Source organism: Hyperolius riggenbachi, chromosome 6 (genome assembly GCF_040937935.1).
Source record: "Hyperolius riggenbachi isolate aHypRig1 chromosome 6, aHypRig1.pri, whole genome shotgun sequence".
In the NCBI taxonomy this organism is placed as follows: Eukaryota; Metazoa; Chordata; class Amphibia; order Anura; family Hyperoliidae; genus Hyperolius; species Hyperolius riggenbachi.
The window spans coordinates 289673171-289691579 of NC_090651.1; the positions used below are offsets into that span (position 1 = coordinate 289673171).

At 44.9% G+C, this 18409-nt stretch overlaps 1 protein-coding gene across 1 annotated transcript in view; it reads right to left on the reverse strand.

The window, feature by feature from the left end:
- The window catches only part of LIG1 (DNA ligase 1), a 156446-nt gene that overhangs the window by 35368 nt on the left and 102669 nt on the right, over positions 1 to 18409 (reverse strand). The window contains exon 14 of the mRNA XM_068241007.1: positions 2142 to 2218. Coding sequence (XP_068097108.1) covers positions 2142 to 2218 — 77 coding nt within the window. The remainder of the gene's footprint in view (positions 1 to 2141; positions 2219 to 18409) is intronic.

The following is an 18409-nucleotide window of genomic DNA, read 5'->3' on the forward strand; positions in this document are numbered from 1 at the left end:
TACAAGGCTTTTCCTTCATAATCTTACAGTGATAAGTACAGTATAGGACAGGTGGTAATGCAAAGTCATTTTTGTAATATAAATGCCAGGAGTAACAGGTTTGTTTTTTAAAACCAAGTATAATGCAAGCACATTGCCTTCTTTTAACTAAGGAAGAGGCACATGATCTCACACTGACAAATATTGTAATGAAATGTAGGTATTCTCATCAGCAACCTAGCAGAATCCAAACATTTACAAAAATGATGAACTTCAATTACGCCTCTGTAAGCCTAAAGCCGCAAAGCTCTTTCTTACTAAGCATTTATATCTGGAGGGATCCCAGGCGCTTGTGTCCTTTCATACATTGCATTGCCATTAGATAGAAGGCCTGGAGGCAAACATTACCTATTCAATTACATCCATTTTCGTGGAAGGAGGCTTCTCATTACCAGGCTCACACACGCATAGTGGGCGATTATGTCAGAGTCTATATTGTGAATCATCAGTCAGGACTTGCGCTGCCATCTGATATTCTATCAGCACCTAGTTTCCACCGTCAGATTCCATCTCTGATAAATCCCTAACCCTCCATCAGTCAGTCTCAAAACACTACGCGAAGCACATGTGCATCATACACCATGCTAAGCTAGCAAATACATAGCTTACCCCTAGAATTCTAAATCTACTCACAATAAAACTGTATTTTAACATGGGAGAAAAATTAGGTCAGAGCTGGCTTTTCCTTGATTCTTATATTCAGCCCACCAGGTCTCCACTAGTGATGATAGCTAGGAGTACGTAGTGCCTCGTAATCGAAAATTAAATTAGATAGGCCTAACACACAGCAAAGGGGGTATTAACTTACCTATGCCACCTAAAGCCGATGTGTTCCATGTAACTCCACTACTTGCTCCTTCAAACCAGGAAGGAGGAAGTAGTGGCGTTACAAGAAGCGCATCGGCTATAGGCGGCGGCATAGATAAATTAACCCTCCCTCTGACGCGGGCAGTGCTATCTAATTTTAATTACAAATTGCTACTCATAGCTAACATCGTAACAAAAGTGTGATCGTCACTATTCAAGCTCCATCCAACGCATTTCATCGTTTACATGACACATCCCTGATGAGTCGCTATTTGAAGCATTTTTATCTATTGTTTACATAGGGTGTGCCAGGAAGTTGAAGTAAATCTGAGGCGGTGCGAGTGCTAGAAAAGCGGAGGTGGCCATACATCCGCCACAGGCGTGCATTGAACGTACGGTCCTTGGTTCAGGTGTGTTCCCATAGCAAGTGCAGGGAAGGCTAATCATCGTGAGGTGAAGGTCTATAAGTAATTGCACTGGAGCACTGTTTAAAGTCATATGCTTGTCACTGAATGACTATGGCAAAAGCGCTACTCTATGCAAATTGGATTTTATTTTAAATAATAGGGGTTAGCTAAACTGCTATGATAAGGATGAGGTTACAGATTCCAGCTAGGATAAGGTTCCAGAAGTTATTTAGTCTAATGTATATAAGTCTTTGGTTAATAAAATCAAACATAAATACCAATCATACATAGACAGTGAAAATGTACTCCTACCAATGTTGCCAAAATATTACAAACCTCCATGTCAGTGATGTCATGCTTAAAAGTGGTAATGTTTCATAAAGCTAAAACTTGCCAGATATTTGTATCATGGTGCAAACATCAAGGGAACAACACTGTTATAGGAATCGGTCACCACAATGATAATCAATGGCCACAATAGCACTAAACCTCTCAATGGGCAGCACGGTGGCGTAGTGGTTAGCGCTCTCGCCTTGCAGCGCTGGTTCCCTGGTTCGAATCCCAGCCAGGGCACTATCTGCAAAGAGTTTGTATGTTCTCTCTGTGTCTGCGTGGGTTTCCTCCGGGCACTCCGGTTTCCTCCCACATTCCAAAAACATACAGATAAGTTAATTGGCTCCCCCTAAAATTGGCCCTAGACTACAGTACTTACACTACATAATATAGACATATGGCAATGGTAGGGATTAGATTGTGAGCTCCTTTGAGGGACAGTTAGTGACAAGATATATATATATACACTGTACAGCGCTGCGTAATATGTCGGCGCTATATAAATACTAAAGAATAATAATAATAATAACCCCAGTGATAGTAGAGGATACATACCTAGCAATATAACGTGCTTCAGAGTGCCGGCAGGCCACAAACAAGCCTTTAATTATATCAATCTTCTTATTCATAGACTGTAAATAAAGGAGGGATATAGAAATTAAAGTTATTGTGCATAACACAGATTCACCCAAACAAAAAAAAAAAAAGAAACAAACATCCTGCATACTTTATCCTTGTTAAAGAGACTCTGAAAGCATATTACTGTAAAGCACTATAGAGAGTGTTAAACCGCCGCATACCCAAGGCAAAATGAGGGGTCTTTACTCCCCAAATCCCCTCTGCAAAATCCACAACTTTCTTGGTCGTGGATTTTGCTGCTCATGGAGGTAGAGTTTTGAGCTGCAGCTCTGCCTCCACGCACGTCAATCCACCGCGGATTTCCGCCTCTCCCCCGCCCCTCTCTGTGAAGGCAGATTGAGAGGGGCGGGGACAGGTGGTGATCAGCGGGGATTGACGCGCTAAAAGGAAGCGCTCCCCCGAGTATGCAAAGGGGATTTGGGGGGTATAAACCCCTCGTTTTGCCGCAGGAATGCGGCGGTTTAGCACTATCCTTATTGCTTTACAGTAATAACATGCTTTCAGACTCGCTTCAGAGTCTATAAGTATTTTGTGCAGAGAAAAATATGTGTAAAAGTACAGTCACCTATGAAAGGCAATCTGTGGCCCCACTTTCTGCAAGAAAACCCGATCCCTGCCAAATCACCTCCATGCATTGTTGTATTACAACCACTTGCATGTTTGCCCTGGAAGTGTCCATGTGTTCAACTCTAACACACTAATCCTCTTACAAACTATGCCTAACACAAAACTTTTAACCATGACGCGCGTGTGTGTGTCATAAGATTTTGTGCAGATTGCTGGAGTTTGGGCTATATACTAACTGCAAATGTATGTTGTGGTCTATGGCTGGGGCCTAAATCAACTATCGCATTGTGTGCGCAAATTAATATTGGTTAAATGAACTAAAGTAGCAGCAAGGAAAGACCTCTATGCACTATATCCAGCAGAGCATATTTACATACAGCCAGCTGCAATGCCACCTCCAGATGCAGTCACTGCCCTGAGTCAGTTATATAAACTCTATGTTATTGTGAAATACTTGCAGAGAAAAGTGTGCTGCTGTGGGAAGATTTGCAATAAATCTAATGAGTCCCTATCGGGATAATAAGTAAATCGGTGGTATGATTATCCTGGGAGGTTAATAAGCAATTGTACTGGGGCACAGTTTAAAGTCATATGCTCGTTACTCAATATCTGAATGTCTACAGCAAGAGCGCTACTCTATGCAAATTGTATTTTATTTTAAATAATAGGGGTTAGCTAAACTTCTAGGACAAGGATCAGGTTCTTTCAGACTTGCATATCCCAGAAAGAAAACTCTATGTATGCATGTTAAGTTGTCTGTACAATGTGAAACACAGCTGCAGACAATTGCCACATGGGTAAGGCTCTACGTTTCCATGGTGTCAAAGTCTTCTTTTCCCAGAATAGCAGCAGTGTGCAGATACAATAAAAAGAATGATAATACACTGTCTACCCAACCAGAGGAGCACAACGGTGACAGTTTCTGGTTGTTAGTTCGAGGTGAGGTACAAAAATAACACATGGGACCCCTCAGCAAAATTACCATGGGGCCCCTCTTGGGAACCAAACCCCCTTGTGTGGCTGGTAGCCCCCTACCCACCTCAGCTTACCAAAAACACTATGGGGGAAGTGAAGGCTTCCATCTAGCCTTGGGCCACATTTCATCTAGATCCTCTTCTGCCAAAGCAGCAGAGGGGCAGGCAAATATTAAACTGCTCTACTCTGCAGAATGGGGAGGAGCGGCACCCATGTTTGCTATAGTTAGGTCACTTAGTTTGAGAATGTTTAATAAATGCTAAATCTTAACAATTTGGCCCACGACTTACTAAGTTTTAGATTTTGGCAGCTTAGCTAATTGAGTTTGACACCCCTGAACTAGGTAAGCTGATAAGGGATCTAGCACAAGGCAATGAGTCTTTTGGCAACTGGTGCAGGTGAGGATGTATGTCTGAATAAGAACCATTAAAACTTGAATATTTATCTGAACAGCAGTAGCTTAAGTGTGTAATCAAAGGTTCACAGCCTTGGTACATGGAGGACACAATGAGGAACTGATTTCCAACTGTGGGACGACGCTTTTATGAGTAGTCTTGGCTGAAAGAATGAGCACAGTAGACCAAAAGGGAGGATATGAGATTTTTTTTGTGTAAAGGGAAGGTCATGGGAGGTTTGGTATCTGAAAAGTAAGAAAATGTATGCAAGGGACAACTTATGAGGAGCTACATTAAATAGACTTAGGATCTTGAACTGGACCCTCTTGGTAACTGGCAGCCAAAGGTGGAATTAGCAAAGAGGGGCATCTTCAGAGGAGCGGGAAGAGAGATGGATGAGACAAGCGGCAGAGTTCAATAGGGATTGCTGATGCTGCTGTCTGTTTTCTGGAAGACCGTGGAGTGTAATGTTGCAGTAGTCGAGGATACATATTTTGCTGGCGAACAGATTTAGGTCACTGAACAAATGACCCTGAAAAAGAAATTCAAAATAGTAAAGGATCCATAGGCAGAGGCCACATGCTTAGGTTTCCGCACGCCTCTTGACTGCGCACATTCTCTCACACGGGATTTCTGCACAGAAGCCTTGCACAGTGCCGCCTCCAGTTACACACTCTGGTAAACTGACACGGTTTTCTTAGCAATATCCTTTTTTTAGTATTTACAAGCGATGATGTGTATGTTAATATATACTTTAACTGCCATTATTTCCTCCTTTCCAGGCTGCTCCCTTGAGGCAAACATTACTTGAACAAGGGCAAAACAGGTCACGGCTATGAATGTAGGCCACTCTGAGACGGAAATAGTTTTGGCAAGACAGAGCCTTGTCCAGAAATTTGACACAGTTCTGAGCTGGTAATTAGATAGCCCCTTGCTAGCCTCTCCAGAACCAGTACGTGATTGATGGTTTTTAGTATGTCTTAGCGATCAGATAAACGAAAAACATATTACATAAGAGACACGCAAATATTTTTCATAACAGAATTCCACTAAAGTACATTTGTAATTTTCTTTCTTCAAGCTTCCAGTTAACAGGGATAAATAGAGAAACAGAGATGAGCTTGCACTTTCCCTGCCTCCGTTGTGGTCATCCCAGAGCACCTGAGGACTCTATACCTTCACAAAGCTGTGCATTATTCCTTTGCTGTGTGTGGTAGCAACACCAATACAGGAGTCTATTGTCTAGGACAAACTTGGTTTCTACTGACCACTTTTTTCTGTTTTTAGATAGTATTCATGGCACTTTATTAGAATTGTCATAGAAATGTAGAAAAGTTTTGATAAACTTTCAAAACTACAAGTGTTTTGTTTGGGTTCAGTACAGGAATGTGAACCCCTTGCATACCAGCAGTCTCTAGCCCCTTAAAATGAACCTCCAGACTAAAAATCGACTCAGCAGCACTGAAAAGGCTTGGTGTTTCTTTAACAGTTTTACAGCATCAGAACTTTGTTTCTCTTATACAAGCCTCATTTTTAGCTGCCCAGAAGAAAACTGCCCGGGCTTTTTTCCCCTGATGCTGTGCAAAGCATGATGGGATTTCTGATGTTGTTCTCGTTCTGCTGTTTTGGTGCAATTTTTTTTTTTTACATTTTGAATTTGACATTTGAAGCATAGTGTGCGCAGCTGGGAGGGGTTACCAGGACACAGGACAGTTGGAACGCTGACTCGTGCTCCCTGTCACCTCCTTTCAACCAAAAAGATGGCTGCCCCATGACAAAGATGGCAGCCTCCATGAATCACAAACATTTGCCTGTTCTTTTAAAACAGGGTGGGTAAAATATTATATTACCTATCTATTCTAATTAACATAACTAATGTAACTTAATAACAGTATGTTCGTTTAGGCTGAAGTTCCCCTTTAAGGACCAGAGACTGCTGGTACCGCAAAACGTCTGCTGACGAATGGCAGTACATACCAGCCGCTCTCACATCGCAGCAGTCCCCTCTCATAGCGACGGCGGAGCTCTGTGCACCGCTCAGGAGCTGCTTTCATTGGCTCCTGACCCTGTCCATTGATGTAAGCCAATTGGATTGGCTCACAGTGATCCCACGGTCAGGAGCCAATGAAAGCGGCTCCTGACCTGCTCACAGAGCTCAGCCATTATATAGACCGCAGGGTGAGTGAACTGCGGCCGGTGCAGAGCGGCGAGATCGGTGAGGAAGGTGAAATCTACGTCCTGTCAGAGCCGCGCAGCCACCTGCTGGATGTATATTTCAACCAACGTGGTCCAGAAGCGGTTAAAGCAAACCTGAAGTGAAAATAAACAAGAAATAATTGTATGTGCAGTACACTAACGGCAAGTCTTATTTTTATTTTCAGTTTTTAAAGCCTAATTTTTAAAAAGAACCTGAGGTGTGAGGACCCATGGAAGCTGCCAAATTGTACTTCCTTTTAAGCAATACCGGTTGGCTGGAAGTCCTGCTGATCGTTGTGATCAGAAGGTTTTAAATCACACACCTGAAGCAAGCATGCAGCTAATATTGTCAGATTTGTCATACACACCTGATCTGCATATGCTTGTTCAGGGTCTATGGCTTAAAGCAGAGTTCCCCAAACCTGTCCTCAAGGCCCACCAACAGTACATGTTTTGCAGCAAACCACAAACATGCACAGGTGAGGTAATTAGTGTCTCCGCAGAGCTGATTAACTACCTCTGTGGATATCCACAAAACATGCACTGTTGGTGGGCCTTGAGGACAGGGTTGGGGAACAGATGATCAGCAGGACAACCAGGCAAACTACATTATTTAATAGGAAATAAACATGTCAGCCTCCATATCCCTCTCACTTCGAGTTCCCTTTCAAAACAGAATTATAAGCAACAGCCATTTCCATCTGATGTAAAATCTGTGTTGTTGATCTAGAAAACAAACAGAAGTAATGGCTCTTTGAACTTTTCAGCATTAAAATGGTATTAGCAGTCCTATCACAGACAGACGAGAAGGATTTTGCCTTCTATTTACTATTCAGGATAGTGGCCTGAATTCAATAAGCTGTTCAACAAGTGGTCTGCAATCCTGCTGATCTTTCATGCATCAGTAGTATTTGGTTCAGTAACAACTAAAGCAGGCATGGGCAAACTCGGCCCTCCAGCTGTTCCACAATGCATTCACCTTTATGAGTCACGACTGTAGCTGTCAGACTCCTGCAATGCATTGTGGGACTTGTAGTTCCGTAACAGCTGGAGGGCCGAGTTTGCCCATACCTGAACTAAATCCTGAAGCTCAGATTGACAGCCAGTCAACTGGCATTATCAGGAAAATGAAGATGGCAGCCTGTGTATTCCTCTCACTTCAGGTTCCCTTCAATATTCCTTGATATCTTCCTTTGGCTGTTGAGGATAGACACGTTGGAAAAGGAAGGTTCATCTTTACAATCTGAGGTAGTGGAAAATTTTTTGCAACTCCCATCCTGAACTCCATCCTGAACCATAAAACTCCACAATGCAAGAGTTTTATGGTCTATAATCAGAGTTATGCTGAGTGAAGAGAATGTGCCTTTTACATATCTAAATTCTTAACACTAAGGCTGATTTCACACTGTGCGTTGGCCTTTTTTTATGGGGGGAGGGAGGGGGGAGGAGGGCAATTCCCATTCGGGCGATCCAGGAAATGAGGCTCTCTAGCGTTCACTTCTGCGGCCAAAAAGACGAATTGCGCTGAAGTGTATATGACAAAATAAGTTTACACGCAAACGCATCGTGAATACATGCGGTGAACGGTTTTGCATTTGTGCGGCGCCAAAGACCTACATGGCTTCCTGTTCGACACACATCGCTGCAAAAGGTGCCCGACAACGCAGTAATGTGATCTCGACTGCTGAGCGTCAAAAAACGACGCTTCCGCCATGGCACATCAGAACGAAAACGCCCCAGTGTGAAAGGGGCCTTAAGGTGTGTACACACGCACAATTATTGTTGCCTGCAGGGATCGGGACTTGATCCAGGCGAGCAAAAAAGTTTGGGGCCGAGTTCTATACAGAAGGCAGTCCAGGTCTCTCACCAACACAGAGTAGAGGGGAATTCAAAGCTACTGCACACACAAGATTGTTGGCAGATGCTGCTGGGAAAACATACAAGGCTTTACAGTGAGAAAAAGAAAGGAACACAGCCTGGACTGTCCATACACATGTTTATCTCATCATGACACGTCAGTTCAGGTACCCTTGAATTTATGTATTCCTTTCACTACACACTTCATCTAAAACATCTCAGGATATTTATCCAGTACAGTGTGACTGCCAAACACAGGTTCTGTGAAAATGAAAAGTTGGATTTCATGTCAGTGTAATGATCAGATATACTAGTCCCTTGACATGAGTAACTGTGCATGGCCTATTCCACTTACATTTGTGATATTTGACACCTCCTGTTACATCACTTAGCAATTAGTCTTGAATCATACCAGTGTCTTCATACGCTGAATATTCACAGAAGTCACTTAATACTCTCTTTACTGCAAGATACATTTCCCCTGCCACTTTTACAAATGCAGGGTTGAAGTAAAGAGTGTTATTCAGAAGATGTCTCTGAAATATATGCGGTTCATTCACGAAGGTTGGCCAACTCTGTAGAACGAATCCAACCCAGCAAACATCCAGTGTTCTTTTTAAAACTGTCTGCTATTTAATGGTAAGACACAGAGGTGTTGCTAAGGCTTCTTTCACATTACCAAACCAGTGCAGGAGCCCATTTCCTGCATGCGTTATTGGCCTGTGGCGTGGCGTCGGGTAGTAGCGGTGGGACACTGATTAGCGGCGGTATTTCTAATTTACCAGACGGGTAACCGCCGTGGTTGGACGTTACGAAGCTCCCAGATGCGTTGTAACGTAACGCTCTGGAACGCTTCGTCTAATGTGAAAGTTAACATGAAAGTCAAATAGACTTTCATGTTACCTTTCTAAACGCAAACTAGGAGTGATCTGTCAAAATGCACGGATCGGCTCCTAGAGTGAAAGAGCTCTAAAATTTAAATAAATTAGCAGCTATGTGTTATTAATGTGCACCTCCGGTGGCTATTAAAAACTGCTCTTCGTCTAATGAGGGCAAGTTATAATTAACTAGCAAAGTGCATATGCTGTAATGGTGTCCATGCATCTCTCAATTTTGTGGGCCGATGGACTTTCTGATTTGATTAATTTATCAAAATGAGAGGAGAAAGTGCCACAACATGGCCACCCCATCAATCTTTTAAACAATTTCAAGCTGAAATCGGTCGAATGAATTGATTGGTAATGGTGACAAAATCTCTGTCACTTAGGCTTTATCAGTGTTCAATACTGCTACGACCAGCTGACCCAACAGAGCCCTTGCCTGGTGTCCCCTTAAGTATATAAGTGCTCCGTGTGCAGTCTTCAAGCCTCACCACTCCACGGATGTGACTCCTGACTCCTCCGATGTTCAGTCACTGCGAGCACCTGTTCCACGTGATACCGGTGCATGTTGTGATGTCAACATGTGGTACACCACGTGGTACAGGTGCACGCAGTGGAGTTGAACACCAGAGGGGGCCGGGAGTCACACAGGTGGGCAGGTGAGGCTTTAACACTGAGCACTGACATTTAGAAAATTAGCAACTGTGTGGCTGCAGTCATATTGGTGTGCTTAGGGTAGGTTCACAACTAAAATGCACCACCTTGGGGCGTGGCTTGGCGCTGCAGGAAGATGGCTGCCTAACTCCATCACTCCCGCTCTATGTCCGCTAAAGCTTGAATTCTAGCCACACCAGCTGACACCCACCCGATATGCCGGGCACCCGCAGCCAGCAGAACACACCGGCTACCGTGAGAGGCACGCAAAGCAGGTCGGGGAAGACCTTACCGGATATATTTCGCAACCAAAAGGAATCCGCGTATCTCCCTAAGATGGCGCCGGCTCGTGAAGGCTAGACCCAGTCATCTCCAGATTCCTCACCTACGGACTCCGTAAAATCTACAGCCAAGCAGCAGCGATCTCCTACCCTTGCTGACATGCAAAGGTTTGCAGACGATATCAAGGCATCCATGCTTTCGGCGGTTGCGGAGGTCCGTGCTGATGTCGCAGCACTAGGCACAAGGCTGCAGGGCCTAGAGGAAGCCAACACCCAAACAACGGTAAAGCTCAAATCCCTAGAGAAAACATCAGCCATTCACAATGCCAGACTTATCAACCATACCAGACAGCTAGAAGACCTAGACAACCGGGGCCGCAGATGCAACATTAGGGTGAAGGGCCTGCCGGAATCGGTCGCATCTGAGAAAATCTGTGACGCACTATCGGCCATCTTTAACAACTTGCTTGAAAGACCTGCTGATTCCGAGGTAGCATTTGTCCGAGCACACAGGGCTCTGCGCCCGCGTGGAAACGATGGCGAAAAAGCACGAGATGTCATCTGCTGCCTCGAATCCTTCCAGCTCAAGGAAAATATTATGCGGGCAGCGAGAACGCAAGATCAGATCCTGTTTAATGAGGCCCCGGTCCAGCTATATCAGGACCTTTCGGCTATCACACTTGCCAAGAGGAGGATCCTTAAACCGCTCCTGCAGGCAATCAGAAAGAAAGGTATGCTTTACAAATGGCGGTTCCCCTTCTCTCTATCTGTCACGGCTGAAGGGAAGACATACACGCTGCAATCCGCAGCCGACCTGAAGGATTTCTGCAATGACCTTGACCTTCCAGTCATTGAACTCCCAGATTGGGATGGAGACATAGTATTCCAACGCCCAACCACACAAGCACCAGGAGCCCCGAATCGCTCGACATCTGGTTCCCGGCACCCCCCATATCGGCCCAGGAGCAGGGATTCTGAAGCGGATTCGGACGCTACTCGCTCTCGCTTGGCATCATGTTCATCAGCAGAGGATGGATAGCGGTCTGTTAAATTCTTCGGCATGTTTTACCCACCTGGGAGTACTCGGGCTGCGGTTTGCTCCATGGACTGGTAACTATATTGGTCGACATACTAATCTCTGGTTTTTCAGCAAACTTGCCTCCCTGTCTTTTCTACTCAATAGGTGATTAGCGCCCACGTTTTTGATCTGGGGCCCCTTTTTTTTTTTATTATTTTTTATTGTTACCCCTCTGGGTGCTTGACTGTATTTTGCAAAGTTACGTCCCCACATCCTAAAACTCAGGACTTCTGCATATGGCCTAACCGGAGTCGATTTAACTCTCTCTTCCCTTACAGGATACAGAGCCTCCATTTAATAACTCTGTTAGCAGCAGGAATACTTCCGTTTGCTCTACTCCCTCTAACCAGCCTAAGCTATAGCTTAACGTGTATTTGCACTTCACTCTCATCCCGCTCCTGAAGTCATTAGTAATATATTTTATGCATTGGTCTATAAAGTAATTTTATTATGTGTAATGCTAGAGGATAAAATGTGCTTTAGGCCTCAGCCGCCACTCAGTAGCTGGCCTGTTCCCCTGCCATCCTTTTCCCTCCTGCTCTCTCCCTGACCCCTGACTTTCCTTCCTTTCTCTGCTTATGCATGCATACCCGCACCGGCGAAACTGATAGAGGTAGATATTGCAACTATATGCCCCTGCACTAATTGAGTTTCGCTGGCTAAGTGTGGATATTGTTATGTACCTGCTCTGCCCACTCTCTACCTAACTTTCTATTATTCTGCTTTCTCCTATATCCAATTTCTGTCCTCCGTCCCTTATCATATCCTGCCTCTGTGCACTACTGCAAAGATACCCTTAGACGACGGGGGGTGGGGGGGAGGGGGGGGAAAGGAAACTAAAAACTGCTATATCATGCTAGTGGGTAGGCATGTGTATCCATGTACGCAGAGAGGCTGACCTGCATTGGCCCCCCCAGTCGGGCTAAGTAAGAGAGCAGAAGGGTGGAGCTGCGGGCTCTACTTTCCGGCCTTTGGCCTGCTGTGATCTTCGGGGAGAGAACGCACTCTAACAGCTAGGTCAGCGGTGTTATCTATAGCGGTTTGTTAATGCGGACAGAGTGGGTTATAGATGTTTATTTCTCCCTATTTTGTTATATACTTCTAACAGAAGCAGGGTTCATCTATTGCCATATTCTGGTGTCGCCGTCCATATCCCCCACCCAGTGTGTTTTTACACACTGACAACTTATACCCCACTACTGAAGTGAGTGCGGCCCTCCAAGCCACACTCACGTGGGATCATTCCCTAAAGCCAACAATTCAACTTTGATCCTTAAACACTCTCGGATGCCGGTCTCTCCCGGGAGGAACTCAAAACCTATCACTCTTTCCCTTACCCTACCTATTTTACTCCTATTGTGTGTCTCCCTGGGAGATCTATCAAAAATAAACTTGGGAAAGATGCACCCAAACCAAGCCAATTGGAGGATGGTCTCATTCAATGTGAACGGGCTTAATACTCCTGAGAAACGTTCCATAATCTTTGACTTCTTACACCGTGAAAAAGTCCAAATCGCATATTTGCAAGAGACCCATTTAAGAACCAATCACATCCCCCAGAGATTCAACTCTCGATACCCGCTCGCTTTTCACGCGACCTCTCCAACTACAAAAACTAAGGGGGTGTCCATATTCTTGAGACACGATATCCCGTTCGCATTGGAAGAGTCGATCCAAGACCCGGATGGACGTTACCTCTTCATTAAAGGGAAAATTGCCAACCAAACGGTCACAATGGCCAACATCTATGCCCCTAATAAACACCAACCTTCTTTCCTGTCATCTACTTTATCCAAACTGACTAACTTCACCAGAGGTTTACTGATATTGGGGGGTGACTTCAATATCCCACTGAATCCCCTTCAGGACTGCTCCAACGGGTCTACCACACTCTCATACACAGCCTTGCGTTATATCAAAATTCAACTGCAGAAATTGACCTTAATGGACCCCTGGAGGATATCCCACCCAAAAGAAAAGGATTATACTTTTTTCTCTCCTATCCACCAAAAATACTCTCGAATAGACTACTTCTTTGTACCTCAGAGAGATTTATCCCTGGTTATTGACTCTGAAATTGGTTCCAGAACCATTTCTGACCATTCCCCGGTCTTTCTCACCATTAGGTCTCCCAACCCCATCAATAAAACGTGGAATTGGAGACTGAACCCGAACATTTTAGCTGAAGATGCTAGGAGACTTAAGAGGAGTATTTTCTGTTAAATTCTGACCCTGAAACACCCAAACTGACAATCTGGGATGCTAGGAGACTTAAGAGGAGTATTTTCTGTTAAATTCTGACCCTGAAACACCCAAACTGACAATCTGGGAGGCACACAAAACAGTAATCCGAGGCCACTTTATCAGGCTGGGCTCTAGGCTTAAAAAAGAAAGGGAAGAAATGACTCTAAAACTTATGGCAGATGTCAACCGTCTGGAGCGGTCTCATAAGCAATCTTTGGCTCTCTCCACTTTGGAAGAGCTAAACAATGCCAGAAATGCCCTTGAGAAACTCCTTTACTCTGACGCCAGACGAAAATTGATGTCTGTCAAAAGAATCTTTTACGAACACGCCAATAAAAGTGGCAAATACTTGGCTCGCGCCCTAAGAAAGAGATCATTCCATAACCAAATCTCATGCATTCTAAACAAAAAACATCTCCAGGTCTTCAAACCGGAGGAAATTGCTGAGGAATTCAAAAAATATTATGACTCCTTATATAACTTACAATCCCCAAGCATCTTAAACATACAGCACACCCACAGATCCTCTGCAATATCCAGCTTTAGCTCTCGGTACGCGACTAGGTTATCGTTAGACCAATCAGAAAAAGAGGACTTGGAGTCCCCGCTCACTGAAGACGAATTCCGAATGGCAGTACACTCCCTGAAACCAGGTAAAGCTCCTGGGCCGGACGGCCTCACGAGCCAATACTACAAAACTTTTACCGGTACACTTGCGCATGCTTTCGTGGAGGCCTTTAACACAGTTACTTCAAGCACCGTCCCCTCGTCCCAGTTCTTAGAAGCACACATAGTGGTGATCCCCAAGCCCGACAAGGATCCCCAACATTGCACCAGTTATAGACCCATCTCTTTATTGAACCTGGATGCAAAGATCCTGGCAAAAATCTTGGCTAACCGCCTAGTCCCGTTTGTCCCTAGACACATCAACCCAGATCAGGCTGGCTTTGTGCCGGGACGTGAAGCAAAGGACAATGTCATGAGAACTATCAACATCATGTCATTTGCTAGGCGGAAGGGCCTTAAAGCCTTTTTGCTTTCAACAGACGCCGAAAAGGCCTTCGACAGGGTCGCTTGGGATTATACCCGGGCGGTCCTGTCGAACCTGGGAATTGGGGACGTCATGTGCAATCTTATTGGCCTCCTCTACACCAACCCATCGGCCAAAGTAAGAGTGAACGGTACTCTATCAGAAACCTTTCATATTACAAACGGGACTAGGCAGGGGTACCCTCTGTCACCTTTAATATACATACTCACCCTGGAACCCTTCCTCAATGCAGTCCGGTTAGATCCAGACATACACGGCGTCCCTGTAGGCCCAGCAAAGCACCTGGTCGCGGCATTTGCCGACGATCTATTATTCTTTTTACAAAACCCGATAATTTCCATTCCTAATTTAATCCGTAAATTCACCGAATTTGGTCAAGTATCAAACTTAAAAATCAACTTCCAGAAGTCACAGGCGTTAAATATTTCTCTTGACACTAATACAATCGGTACTTGCAAGTCTAGCTTCCCTTTTCAATGGGTGCCAAATCAATTGAGATACTTGGGTATCAACATCACATCAGACCTGAAACGCCTATTTGAGGCTAATTTCCAGGTTATAGGTTCCACACTGAAAGCTGACCTCCTTCGCTGGGGCAAACAAACCCACCTTACATGGTTTGGACGAATGTCCTCCATTAAAATGAACCTCCTGCCCCGCATCCTTTACATTAGCCAATGTGTCCCCATAGATCTCCCTCCCACTTTTCTCAAGCACATACAAGGGGAAATCAACAAATACATCTGGGGGGATAAACCCCCTCGTATTAAGAGAACAACTCTTTCATTTCCAAAGGAAATGGGAGGGGTAGGCCTCCCAGACCTCCAGAAATACCACATGGCATCCCAGCTAAGTAGGGTGGTTGAATGGGCAGTGGGAAAGCATCCCAAACCGTGGGTAGCGATTGAACAGGAAACCGCTGGGGTTCATGCCTCAGCACTGGGTTGGGTGGACATACCACACAAGATTCAGGTAGCTTGGCAAAATCCGCTCATGGAGGCAACTGTTAAATGCTTCAGAAGACATGCCCCTTCTCTTGGTCTTACTAAACTAATAGGCCCACTCACCCCTATGAAAGATAATCCATCTTTCAAACCAGCAGCGGACATACCGTTTCTTGCCTCATGGGATCCGATCAATCCCCCTAGAGCAAAAGACTTTCTTTCTGCAGGCAGAATTAAAACCCAGCGGGATGTCCATGTTAAGAGAACAGATACCCCTATCCAACTGGCAATACTTCCAAATACGACACTTCTTAAGCTCCTTACTAAAAAATGGCAATGACTGGACATCTTTGACTCCATTTGACAATCTAATCTTAACCAGCTGAGCGGTCTGGACGAGCTCAGCTCGTCCAACACCGCCAGCGGCTGCCGCTCAGGCCCTGCTGGGCCGATTTTCATGAAATAAAAAGCAGCACACGCAGCCGGCACTTTGCCAGCACACGCGAGCAGCGGCGAAAGAGGGCCCCCCTAGCCGCCTGAGCCCTGCGCAGCCGGAACAAAAAGTTCCGGCCAGCGCTAAGGGCTGGATCGGAGGCGGCTGACGTCACGACGTCGGCTGACGTCGATGACGTCACTCCGCTCGTCGCTATGGCGACGATATAAGCAAAACAAGGAAGGCCGCTCATTGCGGCCTTCCTTGTTTATTCTGGGCGCCGGAGGCGATCGGAAGATCGCCTCCGGAGCGCCCTCTAGTGGGCTTTCATGCAGCCAACTTTCAGTTGGCTGCATGAAATAGTTTTTTTTTTATTTAAAAAAAACCCTCCCGCAGCCACCCTGGCGATTTAATCAGAACGCCAGGGTGGTTAAGCCCTACCCCACACAGGCACCTGATATCTTCTATCTATCAGCTCATGGTGGCAGCCACAATCCCTGACAAAATTGGGTTCCAGGAAGCATGGGAGAGAGACCTGGGATACACTATTGAAGACGAGCAGTGGCGGAAAATTTCTATTTTTAGCCACAAAGGCTCCCTTCACGTAAACACTCAAGAACTAGGCTTTAAAATCCTGTCTCGATGGTACAAAACTCCGCAAGTATTGCATAGCATTTTCCCTTCGTCACCCAACTCTTGTTGGAGATGTAATGATGACGGTGGTGATATCCTCCACATATTCTGGTCATGCCCTAAAATTACCCCCTTTTGGAAGGAAGCTCACCGACTAATGGAACTAATCTCATGGGATAAAATCTCCTTCGACCCAGCAACTATGCTCCTCCATAATACCCGAGAACCCATTAAGTCTTACAAAAAGTCGATAACAATTCACCTTATTAACGCGGCCAGAGCTATGATCCCCCTCCTTTGGAAATCCCCCAACACACCGTCCATTATATCTTGGTTCAAAAGAAATGAGTTTATTGAACAGATGGAGCATTTCATTCACCTATCCCACGAGCGTTTGGAACAATACACCATGACCTGGTCAGTGTGGACGGAATTCCAATGTTCAGACACATATAAACAAATTATGGGACCCCAGGGTCAATAGGCGAGACGCACTTCCCCCTTTCCCCTCTTTTGATGATGCTATCTACATATGGGTACTCGAATCCTCCTCGATGTTTCCTCAACCTCTCTTCCCCCTCCCGAGAGAGACCGGCAATAGTTAAAAGCCCCCTACAGACATGTTGCTCAGTCTTCCTTGTTCATTTATTGGATTATCTTTCACTGCTTAAGGCTTATACTTGATTAATGTTGTCTGTGCAGCAATTGTAGAATATCTGCATATGTTGAGTTATTGTATTGTTTACAATGTCTGTTTTGCTTATTGCACATTTGTTCAATGTTTACACTCTCCATCTTGCATATTACTGTTCACTGTTGAACTCTTTCAATAAAGCTTAAATAGTGAAAAAAAAATGCACCACCTTCCAGAGCGGAGACAAGTGAATAAATGAATGTTGGTGGATTCTAGGTTTTCAACACAATGGGCTCTATTTACAAAAATTTTCATACACGACTTATTTATCACCTACTTGATAAAATTAATCTTTCAGCACATTTAAAAGCAAAGTTTGTCCTTGATTAACCATTTCCAAATTACTTTTCTTACCTTAATGATATTATATTCGGAGTCGAAGAGTCTGAGCAATTTTGGGGACCTGGAGTCAGAGTCAGTGGTTTCATAAACTGAGTCGTCGGATGATTTTTGTACCGACTCCTCTGTCTCTTTGGAAGATCACAAATGTAACATAGATAAGGTGAAAACAGAGGACAACAGGTGAAAATGCTTTGTGAATCATGCCCATTGTTGCGTTTGTAGAATGCAAAGTTTAGTCTCCTACGACTTTTCCAGGAACAGCATACACTACGTATGCCTTCAGACACGATAAAAGTCTAGAGAGGGGTGCCCCTTACGTCAATCACGATCTAACCGCTGAGACCTGTCAAATTGTGCTGCACGGCCTCGTTCTATCAAATTTTGCTGCTTTACTGCCCTATGCAGAGCAGCACTCGGCGCGGCTGAAGGGAAAAGGCCAGGGACGGTTCTGCCATGATGTGGAGTCATGGCTGGGGACAGCGCTGGGCACAACACTTCCTTCCAAACATGCACACTTGCCCACCCCTACTGGGGGCACCCAGGCACCTATATTTAGCTACCTATACAGAGGGCACCTTTACTTAGCTACCTATACTGGGGGCATGTATACCTTGCTGCCTATACTAAGAGTATCTGTACCTGGGGTCTGCTTAGTACAATGTGTGTGGAGGGGGAAGAAGGATTCTGTAGCCATTTTCTGTGCTTACCATTTAAAATGTTGGTAGATCTCTTGGACTCTGCAAATTTCAAAGTAGCTCGTGATACGAAAAAGTGTGGGCACCCCTGGTCTAGAAAAACGGACTAAATCTGTTCTCATTAGTGCTTTCAATGAAAATCGGACCAGACAAATTTGCTAAATCGGCTCTGTAAATGCTTCCCGATTCCCCATCTGCACTCTGCAGCAGGGTATAGTAAATTAAAGTAAGCAGAGATACCAATCCTAGCCGGTAATTCGATAA